General features: G+C 39.6%; 1 protein-coding gene across 3 annotated transcripts in view; it reads right to left on the bottom strand.

Annotated features, from left to right (window-relative positions):
* LOC132830472 (lissencephaly-1 homolog) overlaps positions 1 to 21,704 on the bottom strand; it is an 80,245-nt gene that overhangs the window by 44,794 nt on the left and 13,747 nt on the right. For 2 of the 3 annotated variants that reach the window (XM_060848220.1, XM_060848218.1), the window contains exon 2: positions 14,660 to 14,892. In XM_060848220.1, coding sequence (XP_060704203.1) covers positions 14,660 to 14,691 — 32 coding nt within the window. In that variant the 5' untranslated portion in view covers positions 14,692 to 14,892. Of the gene's footprint in view, positions 1 to 14,659; positions 14,893 to 15,480; positions 15,540 to 21,704 lie in introns of all 3 variants that reach the window. The other variant, XM_060848219.1, reaches the window with a different exon arrangement.

Below are 21,704 nucleotides of genomic sequence, written 5' to 3'. Positions count from 1 at the left end.
TTCAACACCAAAGTGAAAAGCAAGTGATAATGGATAGCCCTGTCAAATGCCCCTACAAATTTTGAAACTGCTTGACCTGACCCCACTGGCGAGGACCACAGCAAAAAGTCACCATACCAAGTCACCGGGGCGGCACGGTGGCTCAGTGGTTTGCACTGCTGTCTCACAGCACCATGGACCCAGGTTTGATTCCAGCCTTGGGTGACTGCCTGTGTGGAGTTTGCAAATTCTCCCAATGGCTACGTGGGTTTCCTTCGGGTGTCCAGTTTCCTCCCACAGTCCAAAAGATGTGCAGATCAGGTGAATTGGCCATGGTAAATTGCACCACAGCGTTAGGTGCATTAGTCAGAGGGAATGGGGTCTGGGTGGGTTACTCTTCAGAGGGTCGGTGTGGACGCGATTGGGCCGAAGGGCCTGTTTCCACACTGTAGGGAATCTAATCCAATCTAAGAATCTCCACCCACCTGAAGGTGGTCTCGCCCAATCCAAACCACTTTCAAGTATTAAAAAGATATGGCCACTTGACCCTGTCAAATGCCTTTTCCACCTCGAAGGAGATCACCAATCCCTGTACAGATCGCTGTTGACGTACTTGGATCATGTTGAGTAACCTCCTTATGTCACCTGTTGCTGTGCGACCTTTAATGAACTCCATCTGGTCCTCAATGATGGAGGGCAGTACAGTTTCATGCTTTAATGACAGAGTCTTAGATAGGATTTTGAAGTCCTGAAGACATTCAGGAGTGAAATGGGTTTATAAGAAGCACAGTCCTCCGGGGTCTTCCCTTTTTAGGGATGAGAGATGTTCACCTCTCAAAGAGTCATTAAACATACTAAGCATCGGCCCCGACAACGAACTTACAAATTCTTCATAGAACTCACTGGGGAGCCAGTTAGGATCCGGCGCCTTTCCATTCTGGAGCTGCCTCATAACCTCCTGCATCTCTTGCTCTGACAATAGGGCATTGAGGAGAGACTCTTGTTTAGGGGTCACTCCCAGAAAGTCCAAATTCTTAAAAGAAACACTCCATTCTAACCTGCCCACACTCTCACCTTTCAGATTGGTATTCTTCAGAGGAAAATTTCCAAAATGCTACAATATTCCTTAAGGTATCATGGTGAGAAAGCGTATAAGGTATGAGCAGATAGGAAAAGAGTTAAGTTTTGAAAAATAAGATTCTGCTATGATCAGTAAGATTGTAGTAAAATATGAGGCACCGGAGGCAAGGGTAGTGGGTTAACAAGGTGAAAAAGTATTCATTATGTAAAGCCAGTTAACAAGGTTAAGAACATTCATTGTATAATAGCAAATGACTTAATCTTTACTAATGACTCTCACTGATTGTAACAGTTACCCAATTAATATGTATGTTGCCTTGTCTGGATGCTCCTCCCTGTAAATTACTATATAATTCATTAAGAAAGTGTTGTTCAAGAGAGGACCAAGAGATCATGTCTCTGTTCACATGGGTGACTGTTCTCTTATCCTCCAGAGCTTGGACTAAAGATGCAGAAGGTAAAACTATACTGTTTGAGCATTTTACTTCGACTGAGGTGGGAATGGGACAACAATAGGTTTAATTTCCAGTGTCCTCCCTGATCGAGGTAATGGCTTGGGGAGCACTCCTTTTCCTGACAAGGAACGCTAGGTACTTGCCATCTTATCCCTATGCTCAAATAGCTTTTGACTTGCAAATATAAGCTCCCATTTGGCTGTCTGTCTGAGCAGGGAGTTCAGTGTAGACTGAAGCACTGTAATCCCCTGCAGTTTAGCCAGCGAGGGCATGTCAAATTATGCCTTTTCAGCTACTTTCAGATGTGTCTCCACCAAGCATTGCTGCTCACCCATCTGCCACTTCTTACTGGCTGAATAAGAAATAACCAACCCCTGAGCACACGTTTTAACTATTTCTCAGAGAATGGATGGGCTACTGGCCAAACCTGAATTAATATCTAAAAAAGCCCTGAACTCAGCCGAAAAGAATTCGGTAAGCTTGTTATCCTTGAGAATGAAGGGTTCAGTCGCCAGTGCCTCGAACCTACCACAGTCTCCTTACTCTTAACCATTAAATACACTGGATTGAAAACAGTGATATTGCCAATTGTACATGACATCACTAAGCCCAGAAGTGAGAAAAAGATCAATCCTGGTATGGCATTTACGCACGTTCAAAAAGAACATCAAGTCCCTGCCAGTAGGGTGAAAGTGCCTCCAAACATCTACCAACCCCAATTAAGCACACAAATCCCTTAATTGTTTAGATCGCAAAGATGATATCAGAGGGCCTTTGGGCAATCTGTCCACCATAGGGTCTATTAGACAATCGAAATCCCCATCTATGATAATATGCAGAGATGCAAGGTTAACCGGTCAAGAACTTAAGGGGGTGGGCCTGGGGACAGTAAACATTTAGGATCCCCATAAATCAAAGCTTAAGGATTACAAATCTCCTGTGTCTTTAATATACTAACTTAAATGGGAGATTCTAATTAAAATGGCCACCACACTCCTCCTTATATTGAAAGATGAAAAATAAACCCAGTCATTCTGCTGCAGCTTCAAATGCTCTGCATCATCCAGGTATTTCTTGCAATAAGGCAACATCCAAGCTCGCCCTTTTCAGACTGGAATGTACCTTCTTTCTCTTGACAGCAAATGACTCCCCCTTTTTTATTCTAGGTGCACCACTTAAACACATCCTTAGCCATAACTTTCAATAGTACCATTTAGACTCGAGATGGCTGGGGCTTTCATGCAAGAGAACTCCCAAAACGCAAAAACTACACCGACTAAAATAACTACAGCCAACAAATTTACAAAAACTATATACAGCAAAAAAAAATTGCCGAAGACACTGATCAGAGATATCTACACCACCACCACCTCCCCCCCAACCATTCAAAGCAGGTACCCACACATCCTATAACCCTACTAATCATCCCAAACACCCTCTCAACTCCTACCAGCTAGGGTCGCACCACATACACTGACAATTCGGTAGAGAAAAAAAACCAAGAACAAGATTAGTAACGATAGACAAACTAAAAATAAATGTCACCCATCTCTTAACATACAGCTCAGAGATCGATAATAAACACTCTTTCCATCCTGGACATCATTTAGCACAAATTACCAGAAAGGAGACTCCACCAAGTCCTTTTTAAAAACACAAAGAAACACAAACAGCTCTGTCCTCTATGCCATTCAGTCGACTTTAGTCGATGTGTCCACAAAGTTCTTGGCTTTCTCTGACGAGTTGAACAAATGTATAGATCCATTATCATTGATTTGAAGCACAGCTGGATTTCTTAGACAATACTGGGTCCCAAGCATTCTCAACCTTCTCTTGACTCCATTATAGGACTTCCTTTGCCAGGCCACTGCCGCAAGTCTTGAAAGAATACCATTCTGGAGCCACCACATCCCAACGCCCTCTGATCTCTTCCTTGGGCTGTAGAGGCTTCCATGACCCTCTGCCTGTCTTTATAATGATAAAAGCTTCCCAAGACAGGGCATGGGTGCTAATCCGCACCAGGCTTTCAATATACAATCTGGTGGGCTCTTTTAATTGTTAACCTTCCAATCTCAGCCTCCAAACTAAGGAATTCTGGGAACCACTTCTCCAAGAGCTCTACCAGTAGCTCACCTTCCACCTTCTGGTATGTCAACAATACGCAGGTTTTTTTCTTCCATCCCTGTTTTTGAGATCACCTACTAGATCCAACAGCCCACGGACCTGTTCCCAGAGCTTCAACCACCATCCCCCCGGCTAAAAAGAACCGGAAATGACATCACCAAATCAAAGAAACCCAAACATATCAATAGAAAGCAGGAATCAGCAGCAGTGCTTCGTCTGGAGACCCACAGAACATGTTACCTAGTAGGATAATGAAATGTCTGGAAATGAACCTTCCAGCTCAGTGAGCAAACCTACATCCAGTTTTACATGTATTTAGGAGTCTTGTGGTACAGTCATGTCTCTCTATGGGCCAGACAGTCCAGGTTCAAGTCTTACTTGCCCAGGAGGTACATCTAACATATCCAAAGTAATTTTAATCAGTATGCTCGGACATGTGGCCCAGTGGTACCTCTGGGTCAGTCAGTCAGAATTAAGCTCACCTATCCTGGAGAAGTCATAACCTGTCTGAATACATTCATCAAAAACTTTCTAGCTTGATTAAATTCTGAGAATATAGCAAGCTAATTAGCATCCTGTTTCTAATAACTTGATGAGGCTAATGTCTACTACAATTCTAAGAAAATAATTTTATTTGAAAAAATAATGAACTCTTTGCATGCATTTTCAAAACCAAATATGTCCAAGTGTTTGGCCATTTTCCTTAAAAGGAAAAAACAATTTCTACACCAGACAATACATGTTTAGAATTATCCAGGTGATCATTTCCTAATTTGAGCTGAACAGGTTACATCATCAAGAACCATTTCGAAGAAATGCAAGACGGCCCAAAAGTCAGTTGTGCACCTTCTCTTTTAGATACAGTATACTCAGTCCCAAGAGATCCAACGAGTTGGATCAATGAGCAAAATTATGTAAGTTACCCAAAACACAGACTGTGCACACAATGGCATCACTACAGATTAGATTATTGTAACTTTATGGTTTCTTGGAAAGCCTCAAACATTTCCACAATACGGGTACATAAAATATGAAGGAATATAAAAGTTACGGGACCACTGAAAATTTAATCAATAACGTTTAGCATTTAAATTAAAACATTAATGTCAAATTGTAATTTCAGTAAAATCAGGATATCTTCTATTTTGCATTTTCCATATAGAAGTTGCACCATACTAAAATTCTTTCCATCATTTTGGGAGCATTTTTGCTCAATTTGATCACAGTTAAAAAATCTAATTATATTTTCAAAGCGCTGCATTAATGAGGAGAGGGTTAAATTTCCAAAAAGGAAAGTAGAATTATTGACCTCAATTTCAATTGGAAATACAAAAGTTTAACATGCTTTGATAACCTAAGGACAGAAGACTATGGATGCTGTAAACCTGAAATGAATACAGAAAATGTTGGAAAACCACTGCATGTTAGGCAGTTTCTGCATAAAAACAGAAAATGAATTCGCATTTCAGATCTACGACCTTTTATCAGAACCAGGAAAAGTCAGTTTAACAGTTTTGAGTAACAGGCACATATGACAAAAAAGAAACCTATGTCAGGGTGGAAGACAGAAATGACTGAATGAGAAAAGTTATTCCTCCAGGGATTGAGAGAAAGGCGATAAGTCTAAAATAAAATACAAAACTGAAGGTCTCCAAGAAAGGTGCTGCAAGCTGAAAGGGAAAAGCAAAGCAACAAAATGTGGACAGGCCTTTATCATCTAAAATTGCTGAACACAATGTGGAGTCCAGAATGCTGTAATATACAGACTTGAAAAGACTAGGTGCAAAAATTCTGAAGATTACATTAAGCCTCAACAGAACAGTGCAGTTTATCAAAGATAGAAATGTTAATGTCAGAGAAAGGTGAAAAATCAAAGTGACTGGCTACCTGTACCAAAAACTCAAGGTCATGCTTTCAGGCAGAAAAGAAGGGCTGCACAAAGCAATCATCCAATCTGTGCTCGATGCTTCCATGTAGAGGAGACCACATTGTAAGCATATAACGCAGTATAATAGACTGAAAGGGAGGATACAAATCGCTACTTCACCAGGAAGGTGTGTCTGGGGAACTTAACAGTGAGGAGAATGCAAGTAAATGGGCATGTATTATAATTGTTGTGGTAGGATGGAAAGTTGTTAGATGTCGGGTGTTGAGACATGACTCAGAAGTGGACCAGACGGTCATGGAAATAACAGTTTCTTCAGAATACAGACAGACTAGAAGTGGGGTGGGAGGTGTTGCTAAACATGGCTGCAAATGGTGAAATTCAGCGGCTGGTGGGTGGAATGCAATGACAGTAGAGCCTTCCAATTCTGGGAGGGATGGGAATAAATGAGTTTAGTAGTTCATGAAGTATGGCACGTAGCCAATGGCTCCATTAATCAGTGGTAGGGATACCTAATTGAGGAAAAAGATGTCTCAGAAACATCAATGTAAAGGTTTTAGTGCTTTGACAGTATTTCTTACCTACCCTTTTTAGATTACTTCATTTCCAACTGGTTACTACCGGTTTTTTGTCTTACGTGAATTAGAAAGCAATGTTTTCATTTGATCTTGGAGTCATGGAGATCTGCAGCATGGAAACAGATCATTCCGTCCTACTCGTCCATGCCAACCAGATATCCCAACTTAATCTAGCCCCATTTGCCAGCACGTGGTCCATATCCCTCCAAATCCTTCCTATTCATATACCCACCCAGATGCCTTTTAAAATGCTGTAATTGTACCAGCCTCCACCAATTTTTCATATAGCAGGTGGTGCATGCATGGAATGAGCTGCCAGAGAAAGTTGTCCCTTAGGTCTCTTTTACACCTTTCTCCTCTCACCCTAAATCCTTTAGTTCTGCCTGTTCAGCCTCTCCCTATAGCTCAAATCCACCAATCCTGGCAACATCCTTGTAAATCTTTTCTGAACCCTTTCAAGTTTCACAACATCCTTCCAATAGGAAGACCAGAAATGCAAGCAATATTTCAAAAGTGGCCTAATCAATGTCCTGTACAGCCGCTAAATGACCTAATTCCTATACTCAAAATTTTGATCATTAAAAGAAAGCATACGAAATGCCTTCTTCACTAATTTTATTTACCTGCTACTCTACTTTCAAGGAGCTAAGAACCTGCACTCCAAGGTGTCTGTTCAGCAACACTCCCTAGGATCTTACCATTAAGTGCCTAAGTCACGCTAAGATTTACTTTCCCAAAATGCAGCAACCAAATAAATCTTTTATATTTCAAAAAACTTTGTTTGCAATATCCAATTTGAATGTTCAAAAACAAGAATTTCATCATCGTTTATTACACAAGTGTCAACACAGCAGTAGCTTAATAGAATGCTGGATTTCAATAAAATCACAGGTGAATTGCTAAACTAGTGAAATCAGATTTAGTTGGTTAAAAGTACTCAATTTACTCATTTCTCCAATGTATTGTACATTGCCCTTTACTCAATTCAAGGGGGTTATATGCAGACAGACATCGGTGAAAAAGAAAAGTGGTAACTGGAGAACGAAGAAAGATATCTTTGGAACACTTGTTCGATGGAATGATTTGTGATTCTCCATCGTTCATGGTTTAAGCACTATTAATAAAATTATCTAACAATATTACTGCTATAACCATGGAAGCCCATCTAGTACTTTTTCAGTAATTTAAGTAGGTCATTTACTAGTCGCACAAATTATCAAAGTTAATTCTAGACATACTTTCTATGAGACCACAACTGAAGCAACACTTCAATTTATATTCCATCTTTAAGTGTTTGACTCATTAAAATTATGTTTCACAGAAAACAAACTGGTACTAATATGATATTTTGTATGATAGCAAAAGTGCATAATAGCTAGTTTTGAGAAGATTTGGAGCTCAGGTTGAGGTTCTGGATACAGGTTTTCTTGCTCAGCTGGAAGGTTCATTTTTCAGTGCCAGTGAGGTTGTTTACAAATGAAAGAGATAGTTTTAAAGACAAATGTCAACATTGGTCCAAAGCAAAATAGGTTAAGACAGGCACCAAAAATATGGTGCAAGGCGTGGTTTTAATGGAGAAGAGAGAGATAGACTAAAAAACTCGAGAAATTGGACCAATACAGCTAACAATACAGTAGTAGATGAAAGGGTAAGTCCAGCGTTAGAGAAAGAGAAATGCAGAGTTTTTGGAGGGATGAGGCCAAGCAAAGATTTGAACACCAGGATGAGAATTACAAATTGAGCTCGAAGGTCAGGATTTAATACTGGCCAGAATGCATGTGAAAAGTACAATTTAGCGTAGGTTGGAGAGACAGGTTCTGAAACAGGTATTTTATTGACAGTTACTTGAGAGACCAATTGGAAATGGATCGGACAAACTAAATTTCGAATGTCATGGAAACACAAGGGTTTGAACAGAGAAGACTGACTTGAAACAGGTGATACAAGTGGAAGCAAATGATGGAGAGCTTTTAGGATCAAATAGCAGGCATCAACTGCAGAGGTTTATTGTATAATGATCTGACATACCAAAACCTTGGCAGACAGCAAACTCCCAAGCATTTTCCTCCACTGCCATCCCATTTTGAAACTTAGAACTGTCCCAACCCCACAGTGACAACATGGCGGGAGGAGAAAACTACACAGCTGATTTTTATCTCCAGGGAGAATGCTGTCTTAGAGGTAGCAACCCCAAAATGTCAGCTGTAAACCCGTCCTGGGATCCCAACCATCATCACTATTTTTCACTCCTGAAAGAACCCCTCAAAACAGACATCATATTTTGAATGTGATGCCGCAAAATAGACAAAGTATTCTCAATAGAGGGCACAGTTGTGATATCATACATAACATGGCTGGTTTCAGGTTCGCTGTCCAGGGCATTATGTTAGCTGATTTCAACCAAATTGGGCTGCAGTGTGGCTTGGCACTGCTGCCTCACAGCACCAGGAATGCAGATTCAATTTTATCTTTGGGCGACTGTCTGTGTGGAGTATGCACATTCCCCCACTGTCCACATGGATTTTCTATGAAAAGATGTGCAGGCTAGGTGGAGTGGCCATGCTCCATCACCCAGGGATGCCCAAGTTAGTTGAGGAGTGATATGCTGATTGGAGGATCAGTGTGGACTCACGAGGCAGAGTGGCCTGCTTCCACACTGTCAGGGTTCCATGATTCAGCAGCATTTCATAGTGTTCCAAAAACTTGTCGAGAAGGATGATTTCTGATCCCTATTCAAAAGATTACCACTAACACTTCCTCCCAAACAACTGACATGTAGAAACCATGTATATAACACATTAAGAGATAATGCACCTGATTGCAGCAGATCACAAGTTTGTACTGTTGGTAGCTGGTCAAGATCCAGGTAGAACTGATATTTTAGTTTCAAAACAGGATCTATACTTTTACATAACTCTCAAAGTTGAATTTGATAATGCTATTTACAACAACTTCATACTGCTTAAACAATTATGTTGATTTCTCCTTTCAATAAGTTTAAAGCTTCATTATTTTTCAAGCCTCTGTTGGAAAGCATAAAAATAAAATGTATTCCTGTACACAAGTATATATTTTAAGTTGCAGTATAAATGTAAAGGAGTGCTCAAAGGAGGAAAAAAATCAAACTAGTACATCAGGAAAGGTGACCTTAAGTGATTTTTGTCAGATCACAAGGTAAAGAAAGAAGAATTGATGGGCAGTAATTTCAGAAGGCTGGACCAAGACAGCTGGATGTTTTGTCAAAAAGTGAAATTCAAGAAAGGAGCAGCAGAACAAATCAGAGCTGGAAAAATGAAGATCTTGGTGTAAAAGACAAAGGTCATTAAAATTGTAAATCAACTTCGAAATGATGATCAGCATTTTCAGTTTTTGAAAACTTGGCTTGAATTGTTGACTTATGTTTTGTTTTTCACTGCTGCTATCAGACCAGAATATTTCTCGGGCTTTCATTTCATAATTCTGGCACCGAGGAAAAACTAGGAGGCGGGAGTTGAGAATGTAGAATACAGCATTTGGGAAAGTAATCCTTGAAATGAGTGTAACATAGCTAAATTCTGACCGCAGTGGAAGGAGGGACTGACTCAGACAACAGATGTGGTGAAGGTGAATTCAGTGGTTTTGACAGGAGCTCAGATACAGAACCTGAAGCTCACCAACTTGCCCAGCAGGATACTGAGTTTATGTAGTTGTTTGAACAGCTTGGGAGGAAGTCTGAATTGACAGCAGAAAACCAAGTTTATACAAGGACAAACATAGTACCTTTGCAGTCCCGACATTCAACTCGAGGAAAATGATTTGACACTGAACAGGCTGTTTGACAGCAAGGAATAATCATGGCATTGTGTGAAATGGGCAGTAATAAAGAGGCAGAAACAGATCATTGTGAACTAATGGCCAGGTTGAGGGACCAGGTCCAAAAGAAGAAAAGCAAGGAATTTACAACAGGGCCTTGGGTTACACAAGTTAACCATGCAGTGGCAAGAGAACCCAATTTTATAGATTTGCTGGTAGAAACTATAGAAGACTACCGTGGAACTACACAACTTAACAGGGATAAGATCGGAATCACAAAAGGAAAGCTTCAGTGATTGTGTTTGCCATAGCCACGCACTCCAGGAGCAACCAGACGAAGGATTCAAATGAAGCTTCAGGACATGGAAAAGTTAGAGACAGAATTCTATTCTAAAAAGGATAGAGGAATCAACAGCAGTGACATTTAAACAAAAACCTGCACTGTCTGAACAGAGGGAACACTTCCAATGTGAAAAATCAATGGGGCAAAGAAATGTCGTTAAATAATCATGAACTCTGATAATATGCCTCAAAAGAAGTGTGTTTCACAATTAACTGGGTATAATGGAAGAAAATTAGTTATGGTGATTGAGACCACAGTAATTAAACAATTAGAAGCTTAAATAAAAAGACATTAAATGAAGCCGGCCAATGATTTGCAACCATGTTATTGATAGCACATCGGGCTAAGATAGATGAATGGATTTGTGTTGCACTAACTACAAGGTATTAATTCAACCTCACTGATAATGAGCAAGCCAAGTTTACTAAGGTTTTGATTCTACCTTTTTAATCTAACTGTCGAACTGCTGTGCTTTTTGAACAAAATAAACTGTTTACAACACAAATTGGCAGTTGCACCATCCAGTCATTTTGCCAGTGATTCATTACACGTACAATTGCGTTGTGAACTCAGGGACACAATTTCCAAGAGTAGGAATTCCATGGAAGACTCTTGCACCTATCTTTCGCAACAGACGTATCATCATGCTATGAAATGCACTAATGACTAAAACATATATATATATATATATATATGTGATAACTTTACACCAACCTTAAACAGACTAAAGTTGTTTATCAGCATGGATTTATATGTACAATTCCAAGATTCACTTGAAGTCATGATTTTCTGATTGCTCAGTGAACTCTCAAGTTCTCAAGATAGCCATTAGCAAAGACAGCTTGTTACAAATGATGGATTTAAGATGGGCTGATCTTAGCCAGAGAGAGTAGTAAATTTCATAGATCTGACCTATACCCCTGTGAAAACAGGAGAAAAGGTTGGCCAGAGTATGTTTGATTCCAATTCAAAGAAACACAGAAAATAGGACTAGACCATTTGATTCTGCTCCATCATTCACGACCATAGCCAGTCATCCAACTCAACTGGGAGGCAACACTGTATTAAGGCTAGACCATTAATCCGACGACTAGATAAGTCCGAAGACCCACACTTGAATCCCGCCACAACAGATGGTGGAATTGGAATTCATTAAAGACGTCTGGAGTAACGAGCACAATGGTGACCATGAATCTATTGCCAATTGTCATAAAAACCCCTCTGGTTCACTCGTCTTTTGGGAAAGCAAACAGCCATCCTTAACCTGTCTGGTCCACATGTGACTCCAGAACCACAGTCACGTGGTTGACTCTAACTGCCCTCTGGGCAATCAGGGATGGGCATTAAGCAATGTCCTCATTCCATGCATGAATTTTTGAAAGGCCTGTTTCAACTTCTTTCCCTCATTACTTAATCCTTTTAGCCTCAAGTGCCATATCCAACTCCTTCCTGAAATCACGCATATTTTGGCCTTGACTGCTTTCGATGATGGTGAATTCCACAAACTCACCACCCTAGGTAAAGAAATTTCTCATCTCACTGTTGTTGTTTATCCGGTGTCCTCTGACTGTGACAAGATGGTTATTTTAAGAGTCACTTAGGAAGTAGTATCAGAAACAAGCTTCCCTTCCCCAAAACAAACAGACTTCTGCCGTCTACATTGAAGTTATTACCTAGTATGCAGGCAAAGTCTTGAGAGAAAGGCAGCTAATCAATGACAATGATCAGCAATCAGCATATTCAAAAAAGCAACAGCAAGCAAAAAACTCAAAAAACCCTCAATTTTCTCTTTTATAAGCTTTGTTGGGAACTACGAACTTCAAAATCATACATAATTTTGATATTTTAAGCAACTTCATACTACAAAGCTAATATCTCAGGAGACTTCCAAAATTCTAACAGGAGCAGATAGAGTAAATGCAGGAATAATGTTCCAGATGGTGGGTGCGTCCAGAACCAGGGGACACAGTCTGAGGATTTGGGGTGGATCATTTAGGATCGAGATGAGGAGACATTTCTTCACCCAAATAATGGTAAGCCTGGGGAATTCATTACCACAGCAAGTAGCTGACACCAAAATAGTTAACGTATTCAAGAAGCGGCTAGATATAGTACTTGGGATGAACGGGATCAAAGGTTATGGGGAGGAAGCTGGAAAAGGCTGCAGAGTTGAATGATCAGTCATGATCATGATCAAAGATAGAGCAGGCCCGAAGGGCTGAATGGCTTCCTCCTGCTCCTGTGTTTCTACGTCTATATTTCTACAGATATTAACTTCAAGAATTATTTTCAAAAACCATTTTAGTCAGATCCATTCGCTATTATATTGATATTAGAATCTGAAGAAAGATTAAAAAGTAGCTTCCTAATTTTGAAGATATACTAAAAAGGGCTTGATGAAAAAGTTGATATTCAGAAATACCAAAATAAATCACTTAAATCTGTTGTTCAATATAAAAAAAGAACTGCGGATACCAAAAATTTGAAACAAAGCACCAATTGCTGGAAAAAACTCAGGAGGTCTGGCAGCATCTGTAGCGAGAACTACTATTATAATGTTGACCTACAAATCACCAAACAATCTGGTTATTAAGGATAAATTATGAGGGGACGTGAGAAAATCACAGATGCTATCTCCTACAGATTACAACTTGTTTTCTGTCTTCCGCTTTACAATCAGCATGTGCATGCTTTGCACTTAACAGATTCAGAGGCTCTTTGTTTCCATGAAACAAAAATGATAGCCTCAAACCATAAAATAACTAACACCTGAAACATAATAATACATTTCTTGTTTAACCTTATAATCCACATCACTAGCAATTCAAATGTACAGTTGTTAATTTCTGGCAAACTAAACTGTAAATGCAATTTAACGTTTACACACAAATGCAAGAAATATAAGCCAGGTACCTACTGCCTGTCAACTTTGATTGACCATTCAATGGGATTACAGTTGATCTTGCAACTCTACTTACTTCCTTAACGCTCACCATATCCCTCAAAGAGCAAAACAAAATCTTTGTTGTGTTGGGTATTTTCAATGATGGAGCATCCAAATTCCTTTGGGGTACAGAATTCAAAACGTTTCACAACTCCGAGTAAAGACGTTCTTCATTTTGGTCCTAACTATTTGACCGTGTGTGTATTCTGGATTCTCTAGCCAGCAGATAGATGCATTAATCCTGTCAAGCTCCTTCAGAAGTAAGCATGTTTCAATTATATCAATTCTCATTTTTCTATGTTCCACAGAACTTAATCCCAATCTACTAAACCACAATACACAGGATAATTCTCTCAACCCTGAGACCAATCTCTTGGACCATCACTACTGCATCCAATGCAACTATTTTCTTTCATAAACTGCACCCGGCATTCCAAATTGGTTTCAGCAAATCTCTGAAGAAAGGCTGCTCTATTCCTGTACTCCATGCTTCTTGCACACCTGGTGGGCAAATGATTAATTTAAAACAAAACTTCACAAATTTAAGATGATGTTTTAAAATCTGCCATGAATGTGGTCTTCATTCTAAAGTCAACACTGAACTAAGTAAACACAGGGATTAATTTGAACATTCAAATGTGCTGAACATCTTAAATATTTAGTCATGTACATTATGACCATACTATGTTTGATGATTAACTGATATATAACCAAAAAGGTCCATAATCTATTCCAGCTGAATTAAAATTACTTTATGCACATATGACCATACTTCCTCCACTCCAAATTAAACAATAATGCAATTATGAATCCAAATATCAAAAAAAAAACTTTTTGTGCAAGGCCAAATACAAGACTCACCAAAAAACAGAAGAGCAATTTTATCAGAGTCCCTGCAGTGTGCAAACAGGCCATTAGCCGCACAGTCCACACTGACCCACCGAAGAGTAACCCACTCAGAAAAATTCCTCTACTCTATAACTCTAACATTTAACCCTCACTAATGTAACTAACCAACACATCCCTGAACACTACAGGCAGTTTAGCATGGCCAATCCACCGAGCTTGCACATCTTTGGATTGTAAGAGGAGCACCTCAAGGAAACCCATACAGACACAGGGAGAATGTGCAAACTCCACACAGGCAGTTGCCCAAGCCTGGAATTTCTTACAATTCATCAGGAATAAATTACAAATATATGCAAGCGCCCTGGTGCATTTAAAGCTGCCAAATTCATCATTTATTAGGCTTTAATGTCAACTGCATCTTGTAAAGATACCTAAACTTAATGAACAAGTTCTAGAACATTTACGCTACACTTCATATATTTTAGAATTAGAATAATTGAAGTTAGAAGCTGAAGAATGGAAAGCAATTTTCAAAAAACAATTCACATTTAATAGGTAACTGACAAAAAGGCACAAAGTTAATGCGTAATTTGCTTAGGCAGACTTTAACATATTTCATTAAGTACTTACAGTTCATCTCTTTGTCTCTGTGACAACACCATTTTGATTGTGTGAAATCAAGTTTGATATGTACAGCAGCTGCTGCCTCCTCCACAGGAGATTAGAATTCCTTGCGAACTCCTAATTTAGTAAGAGTACTGCCACGCAGTGGCCCTACGCCAACACAAAACACCTTTGCAGAAGCCAAATCCAGGATTCAAACTGGGGACGTGGTGACATTCAACAAACAATACTCATTTCACCTGCAAATTAGATCAGGAAGAGATGAGTCAGAATAAGCACATGCTATATGAATTCAACATCAATAATTCTGAAAATATTTGCCTCAGTTTTAAATACAACACAAAAGAAATCCTTTCCTTATGAAAACATTTAGTCGAGTTTGTGACGACCTTCAGGTTGCAACAGTAAGGATGTTGCACCTTATTTTGGGACCAAGAACAGTATCAAGTATAGTTCAGCTACAGGTTTTTTTGGTAGTGATGGCAGTTGGGATGGGTTGACATGAATTGATAGATCAATAGCAGACATGTATTGGTGAAATTCTCAATTGCCCCAGGTCAAATATGCAGATAATTTCCACGCAGCTGCAAAACCATGTTTTTCTGTGTGCAAAAAAGATTACGATATAGCACAATAAAACTAAACTTCTCCCATTACTAAAAATACATTAAAGCGCTACGTTAAGGCTTGCTTTTAACTGAAAAACATAAGAAACACACTCAACACAATATCTGCTCATTTCAAATTGCTTCTCAACAGATGAAAAAAATCATTCACTTCCTAAATTTAGCTTTGGTCCTCTTAAGGCCCAGTGGTAGTATCCCTACCTCTGGACAGAGATCCAGGCTCAATTCACACCTGCTCCAGGTGGTGTGTAATAACATCTCTGAAAAGTTGATAAGGAAAATAGGTTAAAAAATTTTTTAAAAATCTTTAGTGAATTAACAAATGATTCAGTAATATTGACATAATGCACAGCTCTCTTGCTTAGGAGAATGACAATAAAATTCAGTTGATCCTACAAAACACTGTTTCAGAATGCTCCGAGTACAACAGAAAGGGATTTCAGAGCAGGAAGGGTAGAAAATTGGAGGGAGAACTTCATCAATGCATGGCCTGCATTAGGCATTTACAAGCTCCTACCAGAGGCAAGTAGGGAGCAAATGACTTTAACAATGAATTGCTAAAAATTAGATACTAATGAAAGTTAGAGAGTTTACCTATGCATTCTTCCATCATAGTGAGCAAACCTACATGCAGAGCCTCAACCCGAGCTACAAATTTTCTCAAAACATGCTAACACCTATGCATTAGATTGACAATGAATGGAGAGAGAGAGGGAGAGAGAGGGAGAGAGAGGGAGAGAGAGGGAGAGAGAGGGAGAGAGAGGGAGAGAGAGGGAGAGAGAGGGAGAGAGAGGGAGAGAGAGGGAGAGAGAGGGAGAGAGAGGGAGAGAGAGGGAGAGAGAGGGAGAGAGAGGGAGAGAGAGGGAGAGAGAGGGAGAGAGAGGGAGAGAGAGGGAGAGAGAGGGAGAGAGAGGGAGAGAGAGGGAGAGAGAGGGAGAGAGAGGGAGAGAGAGGGAGAGAGAGGGAGAGAGAGGGAGAGAGAGGGAGAGAGAGGGAGAGAGAGGGAGAGAGAGGGAGAGAGAGGGAGAGAGAGGGAGAGAGAGGGAGAGAGAGGGAGAGAGAGGGAGAGAGAGGGAGAGAGAGGGAGAGGATTGACGCTGAGCATGTTTAAATGAAGACAAAAGCAAACAGATTTCAACAAGGCAGGAAAGGGAGCAAATGAGACAAACAATGCAGTAGGCTACCAATCTTGGAAAAGGCAGCCAGAAACCTATAAAATTGGAATCAAATCCTGAGATATCCAAAGCAGAGAATATCAGAAGAAAATTGAGCTAACAGGAGAGAGAAAAATGCACAAGAAACAGCATATCAAATTTTTTTTTCACTTTTCCACTTGCCTCATTGTCATGTTAGCCACTTTACGGGCTTATAATAAACACAACTTACATTGCTGTTTGTTTTTCTTCTACATTCTTGCACCTTCCTGTTCTGAAAGTCTCAGTCTTGCAGGGCTACGTTTACTGAGGTACTTCCCTGTATCATACCCTGGAAACTAGGGTTTTAGTTATCCTAAATAGCATCAGGATAAATTAAATCACAGTGGCCACTAGAGCCAAGTCCTGTGTAAGAATTACTAATTTCAGTTTCCACGTACTAATCAGCAAAGAAAACTTCATTCTCATCAATCTATCTGGTCCAGATGGACTTTCTGGTACAATATTGACAGGAGTGACCACAGAACATGCACAGCCCAGGAGATGCAGATCAATCCATAGTGAGGATATGCTCCATAGTTTGTGAATGCATCATTATGCCTAAATGGAAAGACTTTGAACAGATCTAAGAGTTCAAAATTGGAGTCACAAATCATTGTCAACCATTGAAACTGCATTTAAATACTAACTGTAACCTCATGACACCACTGTCATCTTTATTACCATCACTATTAAGACAGACATAAAACCTTCTGACCTGCCGCCTGCCTTTGAGCAATTATATATGTTTTTTCTTCAAATCTGACTCTTGACAGTTAACTACATATTGCGGTTTCATCGTTGGAAATTTTTCTTATGCTCAATATATGCGTTGCAAAATATCCCCTCAAATGTCAGCCACTATGTCTCTACCAACTGATCCTTTAACCTCATTTGCTGATTTTCTTCAGCCAGCTCTGTTTTCATGCCTTAATTAAAATTTTAACCAATACACTGAAATCTTATTCCTCGTCCTCTAATTAAATGCATCATCCAAACAATCTTGTGGTCATTGTTAACTAGGGAGGCCTTCAGGAGATTAATTCCTCCCATTGCACACGTGATCTAGCACAGCCTCCATGGTCAGCACCAGAACTTACTGTTGCATGAAACTGACCTGAAAACGTTTTTAGATTAGGTTGGCTTTCATTGTCCATCTGACTTTTCCCATCTATATGTAGATTGATATCTCCCATGATTATTGTTGCGCCTTTCTGACAAGCTACCATTAGTTCTTCCTTTATGCTCCAACCAATTTTGTCAAAATTGTCCTTCAACAAATGGAACATGGTGATTACTGTAATTTTCAAAGTACATTTTTAAGACTCCCTTATCAATATTCCTGACATCCAACATTAAGTGGCCCACAGTGGATGTTCTTGTTGCCTCCTTGCTTTATCTGCTGGAGCCATACTACACTGCAGAGAGAACTTGGAAAAGTCCTGCTGCTTCTTCTGTTGTAACTTGAAAACTCATTGCTCCTTCTTAGCTGTTGGCTCAAATGCCAGAAATTTATATTTAAAAATCACATTGCCTTGAATCACTGCAGTCAACAACATACCACAACATCAATGGAGCAACCATTGACAGATAAACAGGCGATACAAGACAGGAAAAAAAAGTTAGCACTCCAGATGATAACATCTCTAATGATGTTTTAAATCCAGAACCCTACCTGACTTTTGCTTTGCTTACAGACAGAGGTTTACATCCCAACCATAGCCTAGTGGGCTGGTATTTGGTTCTTGGCATTATACATTACAAAAAAATGACCACAGAGGAGGTACAGCACAGAATCAGAATGGTTCAGAGCCTCTCAGCGCTAAATTAAGGGGAGATGTTGCATGAGCAAGATGCAAGTTCCCTCAAATATAGATAAATAAAAGATCGTGACCTAATGGAGTTTAAGATTTACTTGTAGATGCAGAAATATCTGCTGACGGGAAAAGCCTAGCATGATACACAACTTTAAAAAGTTTGCATGTGGTCAGAGGTAAAGTCAATAAGCACCTTGTCACATGAAGAGTAACTGAATGGCCCACATGCTTTCCTCAAAGACTACATTCAATTATTAATAACTAAATTTGCCTGATTAATACCAATACGGACTATGGGCGACACGACAAATAACTTAAAATCATGCAATCTTAAGTCAATTAGGCACACATCATACTGCTTCACAGACTCTCATGACTGCATTAATTTTACTTCCCAGGATTGCAAAATGCACTAGCAGGTTGTCATTAGTGTGCATTCCTGCTGTAGATTATGCCAAGTTTAGCAGTATACATAGAATACAAAAACTGATTGGACAAGCAGATCTTAAATCAGCCTTATATTTACCTGACAGTGAGAAAACAAATGAAATTGCAACAATACATGATACAGGAAAAGCAATGGGCCAATCAGACATGACAACTGTTCTCTAGCTATTTTCTTAACAAAAGCACCAGGTATTGAGGCCCAATTACTGTCAACTCTTATTCACATTACTTCATTACATTTACATAATCCCACAACCCCCGAAAACGAAAACATTATACAGCCAATTGAACGCTCTTAAAAATGTTACTACTGTGCCAAATAACAGCTGATCTCTACACAGCAAGATCTCAGAAACAAATTAATGACCAATTAATTTATCACCACATTAATGGAGGAATAAATAGCAATGGATCTTTTACATTCAGCTGGAGAACAGACTTGACTCAACAACTCAACTTAAAGACAACATTGAAGTATCAACCTAGAGATTTCATGCAAGGGTCTCTGGGAATGTGGCTTAAACACAATCTTCAGACTGCGTGCCAAGACTCAGCCATTGTCGACATGCTTACAGATCAATTCCTCGTTTCCTTTTCAGATTCCTCAATAGATCATGCATTTCCACTATCTACAAGAGGACATCCTACCTTCCCGAATCAAATTCAAAGTGTTTTCTGTAAACATTTTTATTACTCAGCTCTGCCTCAATTGTACACTTGCTATCTCTGGATTTCCATACCAGAAAAGCTGTTTTGTCAGCCTTTCATTTTTAATGATTCCAATTATTCTTAAATCACATCAACAGGTAACACAAATAAAGATCCTTCATTTCAGGTACAACTCTGGCAAACTATAACTCGATGCTCCAAAGGCCAAAACAACTTTTCAAACATGTGTCAGTGAGAATATAATAGCTTCCAAGTTTTGATCAATATTCCATCTGGTCACCAATACTTAACACTTTTAAGCAAGGGAATCATGAGAGGTGTCGCTCCACTGTTCTGCCATAATCAATACTCAATACATCCAAGCGTCCAGTGTTCTCTCCAAGTCATTGCTATGCAATCTCCTGAGGGGCAAAAATTTTAAAACCCCTAGACGTATGGGAAAAATATTTTTCAAACTAACCGATGGAATCAAAACAATTGCAGGCTCAGTTACCCATGAGATCCAGACTCAAGATTTGCAGACTTTTTTTGGGTGTTATGGCTCACAGCCAGTATGCCTTTAAAAGACATGATGATATCATCCATTGTTCATAGGATGCGATTACAGCGTATGAAGATTTCACACCTCAGCTCATTTCCAATCACTCGAAATGTTCTACTCTGTTGTGAACAAATAGCTTAAAATTAAGTCAGATGTTTGCGCCTGAAGAATACAATTTGTAAACATGACTTGTAATATGATAGCCATGCCCAGGTTATAAGAAACAACATAAGCACAGCTGCAAAAAGCTGCAACCTATTGGAGGCAAACTCTCACCACCTTCTCTTATACTTTTACTGTGATACTCCCTTTAAGACCCATGGGGAAATCACAAATTAATCTCTCTCTGGAGCTCACTGTATACAATTCCCCTTGGTAACAGGCAATGGCCTGCCTAACTGGAACTTGTGACCCAGGTGTGGCCCCATGGCAAAGTGGGTGAAAGCATCTGATTAATAAACAGGAGATCCTGAGCTCAAACCCGAGCAATGGCTTTGAAGGCCCCCTTGTGGTGCAGTAGTCGTGCCCCTTCCCTGGGACCAAGAAGCCGAGATTCAAATCTCACCTGCTCCAGAAGTGCGTGCAATAACATCTCAACAGTTTGATTGGCAAATTAAAAACACAGACCCACTGATAGGTGGGTCTGCATAACTCTGATCCAGGTTTGGGACTAGCCAGCCTACATAACTATTTGTGTTTAACAATCAATCATGTATCTTTCCAATCAGGCTTCCAGAATTATTATACTTATTGTAAGACCAGCATTGCCATTTGTTTTTGACATGTACAAACTTTTGCATAAATTCCAAGCCCACCCATGATCAAACAGTTGAAAAACATAACCGATCTCTCACTTTGGCAAAAGTGAGGACTGCAGATGATGGAGATCAGAGTCAAGATTAGAGTGGTGCTAGAAAAAGCACAGCAAGCCAGACAGCACCCAAGGAGCAGGAAAATCGATGTTTCGGGCAAAAGACCACTTTCTCTATACAGTTCAGATATTCTATCCACATTTTCCATTCAACATCTTGAATACTTCAACAAAAGTGGATTTAAAGTCCTAACTTCCTAAATCTCATACGACACAGTTTTTAAACACAATTCTTGCTATTCTCAAAACATTTCAGCATTGTCATACTGTAGACTTTGAATGGCATTTGTATGAGTGCCTTAATATTTTATAGCATGGAAAGAGGCCCTTCGTGTTCACCAGAGTCAAACAGATTGCTTCTCTAGTTTTTTTTTGCACTTGGCTTATAGCCTTGTACACTAAGGCATTACAAATGTTTGGCTGAATACTTAAATCTGGTGATGGTTCCTGCCTCTACCATCTTTTCAGAGATGGAGTTCAAGATACCCAACATCCTCTACGTAGAAGTCATTTTTCTCAAACCCATTCTGAATAGCCTCTATTACATGAAATCCACATTAACTGATCCCTCTAAGGAGGGCGGTTTCCTCTTTCTTACCCTCTCAATCATGTCTGCTTCTCAGGATCTCTACTCTGAAGGACAACCTCAGCTTGCTGAAATGCTTCTGACCAAGCAACTTCCTGGTCAATCTTCACTATAACTCTGGAATAATCACATTCTTCCTATTACAATGACCTTCGCAGTTCAGCACTTAAGCTAAGACCTAACAATGCCTCCACAGGCCCAATATCATCTCCATGGTCTTGTATTCAATGTCTTGACTAATAAAGGCAAGCAATCCTTCTTCATCACATTATCCACCTGTCATGTTGCCTTCAAGCATCTG

The sequence above is a fragment of the Hemiscyllium ocellatum genome, chromosome 31 (assembly GCF_020745735.1).
Source record: "Hemiscyllium ocellatum isolate sHemOce1 chromosome 31, sHemOce1.pat.X.cur, whole genome shotgun sequence".
Taxonomy (NCBI): Eukaryota; Metazoa; Chordata; class Chondrichthyes; order Orectolobiformes; family Hemiscylliidae; genus Hemiscyllium; species Hemiscyllium ocellatum.
This window is presented reverse-complemented; position numbering and strand designations above follow the sequence as displayed.